At 38.4% G+C, this 12,060-nt stretch overlaps 1 protein-coding gene across 1 annotated transcript in view; it reads left to right on the top strand.

Annotated features, from left to right (window-relative positions):
• Window positions 1–12,060, top strand: part of PDE7B (phosphodiesterase 7B) — a 201,968-nt gene that overhangs the window by 160,892 nt on the left and 29,016 nt on the right. The window contains exon 7 of the mRNA XM_036768562.1: window positions 602–733. Coding sequence (XP_036624457.1) covers window positions 602–733 — 132 coding nt within the window. The remainder of the gene's footprint in view (window positions 1–601; window positions 734–12,060) is intronic.

Raw genomic sequence — 12,060 nt, 5'->3', positions numbered from 1 at the left:
ATACAGTGTATAGTACCATATTGTAAACAAGTCATTACACACACATATTCCTGCCAATGCATGCTGAACTTCCCAACAATGAGCAGCACACTCTCCTGCCAACATTTGCTGTTAAGACTTGTGGGCGGAATTGACCATTGATCAGTTATAACTTGCATTTTGTGTGTTTATTTGGAAAATAATGTAATCACTATGACTTTAACTCTGTAATACAACGGATGAAACATGTACAAATAATTTTTCAAATTTTTCTTATCTTATCTTCTTTCTATATCCTTCCACTGCCCCCTTATTTTCATTCAACACCCCTAATTGCAGCCAAAGCTACTACTGCCCTGCTAGATCATTCCAGCACCCCTCTAGGGGTGGCATCACCCACTTTGGGAACCTATGGCTCCAATCTTTAACGACTTGGTCAAGTGAGTGTCATCCCAAAAAAATGAGCTACAAGGAAGTCACAATTGATGAAGACCTGACACGCTTTCCATAATTGAAGGAACAGACTAACGCTATTATGATTGGATTTGGTTTAGTAAAAAAGAAATATTGACCAGCCTGTAGGAACAAACTGGTAAATTGTCCTTCTCTGTTGTTTCCACAGCTCAGCGGCTTCCTCACACCACTGGACATTATGCTTGGACTGCTGTCAGCTGCAGCCCATGACGTAGACCACCCAGGGGTGAGCCAACCATTTTTGATCAAGACTAATCACTATCTTTGCAGTCTGTATCAGGTAAGAAAACTCAGTAATTCAATTTGTTATCCAGATAATGCATCGGAGAAATACAGTGAAGGAGACCTCTCTTGACCTCTTACTCAACACTGACTCCCTCCCCTCCAAAGATGGCTGCATTTCTGGCTCAATCTCAGTGATGTGGATTAAATCAGTAAACCAATAAAGCCAGATCAAGAGGAATGGCCCTAGCCAGGGTTACTTTTTATTCCTTAATACTGCTATTATCTATAATTGTGTCTGTGTCTTGTATACTTTCTACTGGTAAAAATCAAAAATCCCTTTAAAACTTAGTAGATGGTCTGCCACAATTGCTATGACTAAAAAAGTTCACCTCATTGTAGCTAATCTGATAACCTCTCTAAACACAGAACACTGATCCCTGGACAAAAGACTTAGAGCCCATCTCTGGGCCTATACTTAAAGATTTCTCTGCCCACTAGCATAGCCTATCTATCATTCCATGCCATGATAAGGCATCAGAAGAGTATTTTAGTATAGGATTTCTTGGTTAAAAAAATAAATGTATTCATTGCCAGGATCATTCCAGGAATTCAGATTTGCTTTGGGGAGTCGTGGATTAGTCCTGATCTAAACCAGATCACCGGATCATTTCCCCTGTATTAGATGAGCCTAGGAATGATTTAAGTCTTCTTGGAATCTAGACAATCAACAATGGCCCATGATCAATCCACCTCTTTCAAGGGCTGTTCCATGCCCCATGGGACTATCTCTGAACTTCATTAGTCTCTGAAAGAGAGCTTTCGGAGCAAAGAGAGAATGGATAGTCTCTTCAATCAATCAGCATTTAAGCACCTATTATGTACCAGTCACTGTACTATGTGCTAGATCAGGGGTGGGGAACCTGTCTAGATGTACCCTAGACAAAAGTCAACCAGTCCCTGCTCTGAAGGAGTTTGCACTTCATTAACAGAGACAAGACGTAAACATATGGGCATCCAGATAGGTATAGCTACTAAAAGCTTAAAAGGGCACTGATACTTTGGGGACACTAGAAAGGAGGAGGCACTAGCTGCTAGTGAGATCAGGAGAGGCTTCATGTCAAAGCTGTGCTCAAATTGAGTTTTAAAAGGAAATAGGGTTTCTAAGAGGCAGAAATAAGGAGGGAGTACATAGTAGGCATGGAAGTTGCCAGTGCACAGACAGAGAGAGACTCATGTATGATGGAGAAGTTTGATTGTACCGTGGAAGTGCATGAAAGGGAATCATGTATAATATGGCTAAAAAATACAGATTTGTGCAGGTTGAGAGGGACTCTAAGGGCCAAACAGAGAAGGAGTTTATAGTTGCTGCTAGAAGTAATAGGGACCCACTGAAGTTTATCAAGTTGGGGAGTGATACAGCCACGCCTGCACCATAGAGAACAGTAATAGACCACATATCTGCTGCCCAAGGACCAGCCTGGCTAAGTTATAATAGTAGCTAACATTTATGTAGAGCTTACTACGTGCCAGGCACTGTGCTAAGGACTTTACAATTATTATCTTATTTGATCTTCACAACTCTGGGAGGTAGGTGCTATTATTATCCCCATTCCACAGATAAGGGGACTGAGGCAAATAGAGGTTAAGTGACTAGCCCAGGATCACACAGCTATTAAGTGTCTGAGAGCAGATTCGAACTCAGGTCCTCCTGACCCCAGGCCCAGTATTCTACCCACTGCAGTCACCTAGCTGCGGGGAGAGACTCATCACCTCCAGTCTGGTTGCAAGGCGATGAATTGATAATGGTGGGAAAAGATGAAGGGAAAAACTAAGGATAAAAAAATACTCTTAAAAGTATCTCAGAATTTACATTCATTGAAGAAAACATAGGAACTTGAAAAAAGCAGAAAAACTCTCTAAAGTCCACAATATATTCAGCTTAGGTAGTATCCCTTATATCTTGAGACTTACTATATTATACACCAAGCAAACATTTAATGTATTAATTAATATCCCCGACATACTTTCCACTACCAAAGCCTTTACATTCCATACTACCAGGAAATCCTGTTAACGATACCAACAATTTCTCAGATATGAAGATCCAATGAAATAACATGGAAAGAGCTTCGTAAACTGTAATGACTAAATAAATGCTACTATTGTTATTATTAATATTACATCCACTAATTTTTTGCCCATCACATGAAACTGTGAGCTCCGGATATTTGAGATGTCCTTTAATTAACTGTAATCAATTTAACCTATCAATATTTTTATTATCTAGTGGATTTTCTAAATTATAAAGTAGTTTATGCCCATGGCTGGATCAAAATCCTAATTTCCCATGATCAAATAAGTCCACAGTACTTTTACTGAGGCATATAATTCCTAAAAAGTCATAATGTACTCTGGTTAATAAAGGGAACCAGAAAGAAAGAAATCAACTAGACATCACAGAGTAGAAAAATGAAATGATTAAAGTACCCAGTGCTAATCAACAAATTAATTTCAAAAAGGAGAGTAACTTATTTCAGTCCAAACTGAATGTGTCTCAGCTTCTTTAAACAAATGGATTCCTCCCCTAAAATTATGAGATCCAGATTCTTTTGAAAACAAAATGTCTCAGTCTCCTTATGAAAGAAAAAATTATAAGAATTCAACTTAATAAATAGAAAACCACAGTCTCTACAATGTAATTGACAGAAAACATAAGCCTTGAAGGTCTAGACATTGTCTTTCTGATGCTATTTGCTCACAGGTCCCCACCAGTGTGCTTCCTAACAGATTATCAATTGAGAATTATTTTAGAAAGTGGTATTTACTAAGAGAATAAAGTAAGAACAGTTGGTATAAAACATCCCTCCAAAAGTATGTGACATACTCTCCTCCAAGTATACAGAGAGTCCATGGGAAAGTGGACTCAAGCTTAGAGAACATATGTGACAAAAAGATTGAATTCCCAGGTCCTGGAAGTCTCTTTGCTTGAGTTTTCAAAATGTCCCCTTTAGATATGGGTGTAGTTTTCTGTCAGCAAACACCTCCCTAAGCTGTTCCATGTATGCTAGTAGGATGTTAATGGGAAGATGGGAAGTCCTTGGAACCTCCAAAAGAATTTTCATAAACTCCTTCTCCAGCCAAGACCAAGGTAGAAGCACATCCCTCCATGAACCCTAAGGATTCCTTCTCTGCACTGCTAGAGGCTCACTAAACTCCAATCTCTCTCAAGCCTGAACAGATATTTGATATTTTATAGCTGACCCTAAGGGCATGACCAAGTCTCCTCAGCCAGTCTGAATCCTGTTCCTGTACAGTGTCACTTCTACTTCATCCAGTGGTTCATCAGAGACAACTAAATTGATCAAAGCCTGTCACACTTTGTTGGAATGCCTATGATTGGTTTGACTCAATCAAAATGTGTTCCCACCCACCTGATTAAGGTACCTAGGCATAGCATCTTATCACTTACTTTAGGTAAGTTAGGGTAACTAGATCGATTTAATCAATCCCTACTCTTTTATACTACATTTTATGTTTACATTGCATGATGATAATTATATGGTGATTTAAAGTTTGCCACACACAGTATACATAGTATGTCATTTAAGTATAAATCTCTATAACCCTCTCAGATAGGTACTACCAGCTCTATTATTATTATCTCCATCCTATAGATGAGAGGATACAGTAGTGAGTGGTTTCAATGGCCAACGTACACACAGAGTTTTTGCTACTGGATTCTTTTCAATGAATTGTAGACATTGTCGTTAAGCAAGTCATATATCTCATGGCTGGTCTGCATAGTTTGAGAAAGCAGCAAAGACCTGACAAAAATGGCAGATCACAGTCCTATCCTTGGGCAAAAAGTTTGATGCTAGCATAATTGTCTAAAAGGTAACCTTTTCTATCATAATGGAAAAGCTCTATGAAGACAGAAAGGTTTCTTGTCAGGTGTAAATTAGCTCTTGTTTCTACCACAGCACTTTTCCAAAAATCTTCACTCTCTGCATGAATTGTGGATGAGAAATTGACATACATAGTTGTAGCGAAATTTCAAGTCATAGAGACAAACAAAAAAAACTAATCAAAAAATGTACATAGACTATGAGCTCAGCAAAGAGCTTTGGTAAAAGAAAAAAAAATGTTTTTGATTTTTACCACAATTCTGCCTCATTGTTTTAATTGCTGAAATGAAATTCACAGATGGGGTCAACGAAAATTTTGATTTTTACCACAATTTCCCCTCATTTTTTAATCACTGAAATGAAATTATACAGGAGTTGGAAATTCTAAGGAAAGAGATTTGAGTAATTGGATTAATGACGTTGTTAGCAAGAAAATCTATTATTTGTATAGAATAAAAGATTCATTTAAAGAGAAAAATAAAGACATTAAATAAAATGTCATATAATGGCAATGAACAAATTGTGGGGTTTTAGCATTCAAGAACATTGGTTAAGGGAATAAGGCATTATGTGTGCATTTTGGAGGTTCCTATCAAAGAGAATAAGTAAAGAGGAACCATGCCAGGAACCATGTGGGCTTCTGAACACCCTTAGCGTGACTTCACTATAAAGCAGACTTATGAGGAACACATCCAAACAGAAGAGGGCTTCCTCCCTTTCCTTTGCATATCTTGGCTCTTAAGGTTACACAGATAAGAGGCTCCCAGCACAATGTCCTGCTTATTCTTCTGTCCTGAGATAGAGGACCAGACCACATGAGGGAAGGCCAGGTCATTGAACCAAGGGGTTGGGTTCCCTGACTGAACAGCTTCTGCAGTTCATAGCCAAGTAAATGCATTTGAAATACTTCTGACTTCTCTCTAAGTCAGAGATTAGAAACCAACTGGGGTGAAATGTCAAAAAAGACGTCATACATTGGGATAGAAAAAAAATAGAGAGTATCAAAATAAGCTACCTCCTAAAATCAGATGAAGGAGTCATAGAGTACTTTAAAACATCCATAAATCTACAATCTCATCCATTGGGGTATTTTTTCCTCCATTGCTACAGATGGCAGCCTATACATTGTGCTGCATAATTCTTGCCCACATTCTTTCTCAGGTCCTCCACCCAACAACTTGGGGTCCTTCTCCCAGGTCTTTTTACATTTCATAAATCCAGAGGAGCCTAGACTATTTCTGTCCTCCAAACATGCCCTGTATCTTTTCGGTATGTTTTCGCTCAGGCTGTGCCCTATAACTGAAGTGCCCTTATCTCCTTCCTGCACCAATTAAATTTCTAGCTATCCCTTAAAATCCAAATCAAGCATTACTTCCATTGGGAACTCTTCCTTGATCTTTCTTTCCCATCCAACTTCACCTATCTCTTTGTTTTGTTGTGTTTTTTTTAATGTATTCATCATGTGACATTATGAATTATAATTATGTTTATGAATACATAGTTACAGTTAGGCCTCAACTACAGCTGTGGAATTCATACATTAGAAGTACTCTCCATCCACCTTCCAGCCCAGAAACTCCATTTAAGGATGGTACCCAGCCCAGCTGTGTCTCATGCCTCTCCAGGCTGTATTCCAGATGTCCTCTGCCACGTCCCCCTGCACCTCCTGACAAGCTTCCTTTTACATGTTGTCTTCCCCCATTAAAAAGTAAACTCCTTGAGGGAAGAAACTATATTTCTTTCTACTTGTATTTGTAGGATATAAATAGAATATATTTACTTGTATTTGTGCCAAACAGTGCTTGAAACATAGTAAGTACTTAATAAATGCTAGTTTGTTCCAGGACGATGTCCATGATACATTTTGTATCCTCCTAGGTCTTATTATAGCATTCTGAACACAGTAGGCAATTAATAAATGTCTTTTGAATGAATTAATGTTGGGTTTTTGAATTATTAAAGAAAGTCAACCTGGTTCAGCTCCAGATTAAATATTACATTTTGTACAGACTAGCTATATGTTAGAGGGTAGCTAGGCAGCACAGTGGATAGAGCACCAGGCCTGGAGCCAGGAAGACCTGAGTTCAAATCTAGCCTCAGACACTTACTAGCTGTATGATCCTGGGCGAGCCATTTAACCTTGTTTGCCTCAGTTTCCTCACCTGTCAAATGAGCTGAAGAAGGAAATGGCAAAGCACTGCAGTATCTTTGCCAAGAAAACTACAAATAGGGTCATGAAGAGTCAGACATGACTGAAATAACTAGCGAAAAGGAAGCACATTTAAAGGAAAAAATTTTTTCAAGATCTCTGTGATTTCATCACTTTGGACACCTCCTCCACCAACTGAGAGATTTCAATTCATCTACACCTTAGGAGATGGTCTCTATGGATTTCTATAACCAAAAAAAATAATAAAATCAACCCCTTTAAAGTCACACTCCTAGTAAGGAGCTTCTATGAACTTAAGATGGTCCTCAGATGATGGACACAGTTTATTTCTGGGCTTATTCTTCAGTATTTCTAGATAGAATTTGTCAGAATTTGCGCTCCACTACTAGCAATGCCTTTGAAAGCCAAAGATCCGAGGCTCTTAGGTGGCATGTTGGATAACATGGTAGACTTGCAGTCAGGATAGACCTGAATTCAAATCCAGTCTCAGATAATCAGTACTAGGCAAGTCACAACCTCTCTCAGCTTCAGTGAAATGGGGATAATAATAGCACCTATGTCACACCATTGTTGTGAAGATCAAATGACAGTATATATGTATGTGTAAAAAAAAAAAATCAAGGATCATTCCATGCCACAATAAATCTTTTGAGTATGATTTCAGAAGCAATCAGATGCTTTTGTAAAAAAGGGATCATTTGTGTAAAATATAATATACATTGTTTGAAGAACTTTAAAGTGTTTTTCTGAATTATCCATCTCAACCATATTGAGTTAGATTAGTGCTGTTAACCTGATTGTATACCCTCATCCAGACAGACAGAAGTAATATCCCATAGGTAGAACCAGCAATGACACTCACCTACCTCCTGGTTCAGAATTCCATCCTTTAAAAACACATTCCTTCTACTTGTGGGAACCTGGATATATTTCATATAATTTCACTCCTCTGTTTGAAAAAAAATGCTTTTTGTACAGGAGTTCTTAATCTTTTTTATTCTGTGGACCTAATTGTCAGTCTAGTGAAGACTGGGGTCCCCTTCTCAAAACAATGTTTTTAAATGCATAGAATAAAATCCACTGGATTACAACGAAAACCAGTTATGTTGAAATGCAATTAAGAAGTTCACCAACTCCAAGTTAAGGACCCTGATCTAGGAGGAAGGACTGGTAATGCTTATTGAGGCTTAACTATAGAGCATCTGTTTCTTACTCTGAGACAGTCTCTGACCCCTATCCATACAAGGATTACCCCAAGCAGAGAGCTTAAATTGGAAAGGAATAGTTGTATTCTTAGTGCTACAACCACCTTCTCTAGCAGTTGCAGGGTGAACAAGGGAAAACAATGTCACCAGGGGAAGAAGAGCCCTGCTTATTTTGCTTTCTTTAAGGATCACAGTCTTATTCTCAGCAATCAGAGACCACAGAGTTTTCGTTTGTTTGTTTGTTTGTTTGTTCTTAGGCTCGAGAACCCAGCAAAGAGATTGACAAGGTCTCAGGCCTCCCCAATTTATTTGGAAGAACCTCAGCAGAGCAGAGCAGGCTTCATTAGCTAATGCAGTTTTTGCTTCTACTTTTCCTGGGCAATTAAATATGAAAGCACAGAATGTTTCCCTGTTGTTTTTCCTCCTTTGTCACTATATTTTTTAAAGTTGTAATTAACTCTGATTCCAGTTGTACGCCATGACTCAATTATCTGCATCAAGCTTGCTGTTATTTTAATCAGAAGGGAGCACCCAGTAAATAGAACACCATTTAAAGCTTTATTGCCTGATAAATTCCTGCTGAACCATTGTCAAAGACTTTTCTCTCCCTCTCTCTCCCCCCTCCTCCTCCCTCCTTCTCTGTCTCTATCTCTCTCATCCCTCCTCTCTTCTCTCCTCTTCCTTTTTTCTCCTCCTTTCCCTTTCTTTCTCTCTTCTTTTCCCCTCTCCTTTTCTTTTTTTCTTTCCTCTCTCTCCCTCTCCCTCTTTTCTCTCTCATCCCTCCTCTCCTCTCTCCCTCTCCTCTTCCTTTTTTCTTTCTCTCTTCCTTTTTTCTCTCTCTCCTCGTCTTCTCTCCCCACTCCTCTCCTTCTCCTTCTTCTTTCCTCTCTCATTTTGCTTCTTCCCCCCTCTCTCTTTCTCTCTTCCCCTCCCAAAAAAAAAAAAACCACATTCTTACTTTTAAAACACGGAAATGCAGATGTTTTAACAGGGATAAAATAGCTCTTTTGCTCCCCAAATTAGTAATACTTACAGATTTGTGGGGACCAAAAGTCAATTAATGGTTTTACCATTTTATTTTCTAAACCACCCCCTCCCCTAAATGAAATGTGTATTGGTTTTATAGTCATGAAAGGCATGCATTCACCTTTTAACTTAAATATGACCAATATTATTTAAGTTGTCAATATAAAGATTGAGAAATATTGGACTAGGTTGCCATGGGAGACTGGAATGTCCTCTAGTGATTTTTAAGGTAAAAAGTAGACAGATGTTTTCCTGGTATAACTTTTCAGGGATATGTGACTTCTTTTTTCAAAAGAATCTTTACTGCTATTGACCATTTAGCCTCAATGAAATCTAATGGATCAGTAAAAATAAATGAAGCATTTAAAGATAATCTGGGTGTCAGTAAATGCTAAAGAGAGTTAATAAAAAAATAAATCAAAGGATTGTTAAGCAGTGGTGAGGGCCCAATTGAAATTAGATGGCCTAAGTTTATGGTGGTCCCAGTCAGTACGGTTTGTTATTTTCTCTAGCAGTGTTCCATGGGTGAGTCTTGAGTAGAAATAAATAAAGTGGATTATGTGAATAACCCAGAGTTGGAGTTTAGCAGAGCGAGCATGGGCAGATCAAGGAAGTAAAGTATTTTAGAGTACTAAAAATAAGACATTATTGAAATGGGATTAGTAATGATCAATCACTCATAAGCATTTGTTAAGTATTTTCTTTGTTCTAAGCACTGTGCTGGGTGGTGCAGTGGATAGAGTACCTGGCCTAGAGTCAGGAGGACATGAGTTCAAATCTGGCCTCAGATACTTAGTAAATGACTTACTAGCTGTGTGGCCCTGGGCAAGTCACTTAACCCTATTTGCCTCCATTTCCTCATCTGAAGAAGGAAATGGCAAACCACTCCAGTATCTTTGCCATGAAAACCCCAAATGGGGTTATGACGAGTTGGACACAAGTGACAGGGCTGAAGCAACTGAATGACAACTGTGCTAGCTACTGATGATACGAATATAACAAATGAGACAATCCCTTCTTTCATCCCATCCTAATGGAAGAGACAAGAAGTATATGTGTGAGTATAAATAAACATAATTATAAATAATAATATAGAAAGAAATACGAATAAGTACCCAGAAAAGAAGGCTAAAAGGGGGTTGATGGACTGGGTCAATAGAGAGAAGGTGAGAGACTAGATGTCATGATAGGAGCAAAAAGCAGGTTCCATGAGGATGAGGAGGGAATAAGAGAAGCTGAACAGGGAAAGCTGAGAAGTCAAGATTATAGGCTCAGTAGAGTTCTGAGTGATGATAATGTCCACAATTTGGCCAAGCTGAGTAAAGCTGAACAGAGATGGAGACAAAGGAGGCTGCAAAAGGAATTGTGATGTGAGAGGGGTAGGCGGGGAGCTCAACCTCTATGTTGAAATCACAGAGGAAAAAGGCAAAGGATAGGGCAGAAAGAAAAGAGTTGGATACTGAAGTCAACAAGGAAGGTGGGATTGTGTCTTGAAGGTAAATAGACCTAGAGGAGCTGGTCTAAATGTATGGAGCAGATGTCAGGAATGTTAACCTTGTTATTCTCTCCCCATACTCATTTATCATTTCTGATAAGGCTGGCAAAAATAACCTGAAGATATAAAAAGGGCCAAATGGACAATATTGATTGTAATCCCATCCCAAATGGCCTAGCACTCTGGAATACAGATTTACTCACTAGCCTTTCTTTGTATCTCCAGCATTTATTCCAGTGCCTGACACCCAGTAAACATTTAATAAATGTCTTTGACTGATAAGCAATATCAAGTCCAATTACTGTTTAATTATCATTTATGTGTTTTGTTTTAAAGTCTCTGTCCTGTTTATAGGCTATCTCCAACTTACAAACCAGTTGTGTTCAAAAGCTCATTTGTAAGAACACATTGTTTTGAAGTTATAAATGATAACTTCTCAGGCTAACCTATATCACAGCTTTTAAGAAAACAGTACTACTAATTAGTAAAGCTAAACTTGGACTTTTGGGAATGCAGCAACTAAAGGAATGTTTCTCGTTTTCTAGATCTCACCACTGTACTAACCTTACCCCTACACCATAGGACAGCACTGGCTGCTGTTTCATTTACATGGGACATTCAGAGATTTAGTGTTCAGAAGATGAGGAGTCCCTGTAATTACTTTTACCAAATGGTGCATATTTCCATTTTTGTGATATGTAGCCTTTTGGGTTTATTCTCTGTCCTATCCAACCCACTCTGGTCCCATCAATTTTCCTGATGTTTACCTACAAATTAAGTTTCCATTGTAAATTTCATAAATGCCTTTTTTTATTTCCTCCTTTCAAATATTATTAATGAAGATGGTAAATCAGACTGACATTATAACAATGCTTGAGGCAGTTCTGTAGATATTTTTCCTCTATTCAACAGGGACACTGCGTCATATATTATTAACTCTTGTTGCAATTTGTGGCCCTCTTAAAAGCCCATGTGATGGCATTCATACCCATGCCAATATGAATTAGTTTCATAAGTAAAATCTCATGAGCTGCTGAATTAAATGTCATACCAAGATGACCATTTACCATATACTGATCTATCACTCCTGTGATTCTCTAAAAGCTAAACAAACTGGTACAACAGTTTGATTTTTCTTTTGTTCTGTTAGGCTCATGTCCATAGTAGCTTACTTGAAGTAAGGAGCAAAATCTCATGATAGATGATCATGGCCAATTCATGGATATTATTGGATGATCATGGCTAATTCATGGATATTACTGGGAGTAATGGGTCCTTGAAAATATGAAAATTACAAAAAAAAAGGGTCAGGCGTGAGATATTAGGGGGGGTTTCTATATATTTAAAACCAGAAGAAAGAAATGACTAAAATGCTTCCAAATATCTGTGATAACATCCATGTGGGCCGTCCTTCCACCTCTGCACCTCGCGATCCAATCACAGCCTTAGAAAACAGCGCCAAATTGTTGTGGCCAGCCTTCTGGTGATGAGCTTTTCCAGGCTTAACTAGGCTGGTCTTCAAATGACAAACATCATTAGATCGTGACCTCCTTGCTTCTCTTTGAATCCCTAGCTTTAGCA

The sequence above is a fragment of the Trichosurus vulpecula genome, chromosome 7 (assembly GCF_011100635.1).
Source record: "Trichosurus vulpecula isolate mTriVul1 chromosome 7, mTriVul1.pri, whole genome shotgun sequence".
NCBI classification, from domain to species: Eukaryota; Metazoa; Chordata; class Mammalia; order Diprotodontia; family Phalangeridae; genus Trichosurus; species Trichosurus vulpecula.
The sequence above is the reverse complement of the archived record's forward strand: the minus strand, read 5'-3'. Positions and strand labels throughout refer to the sequence as shown.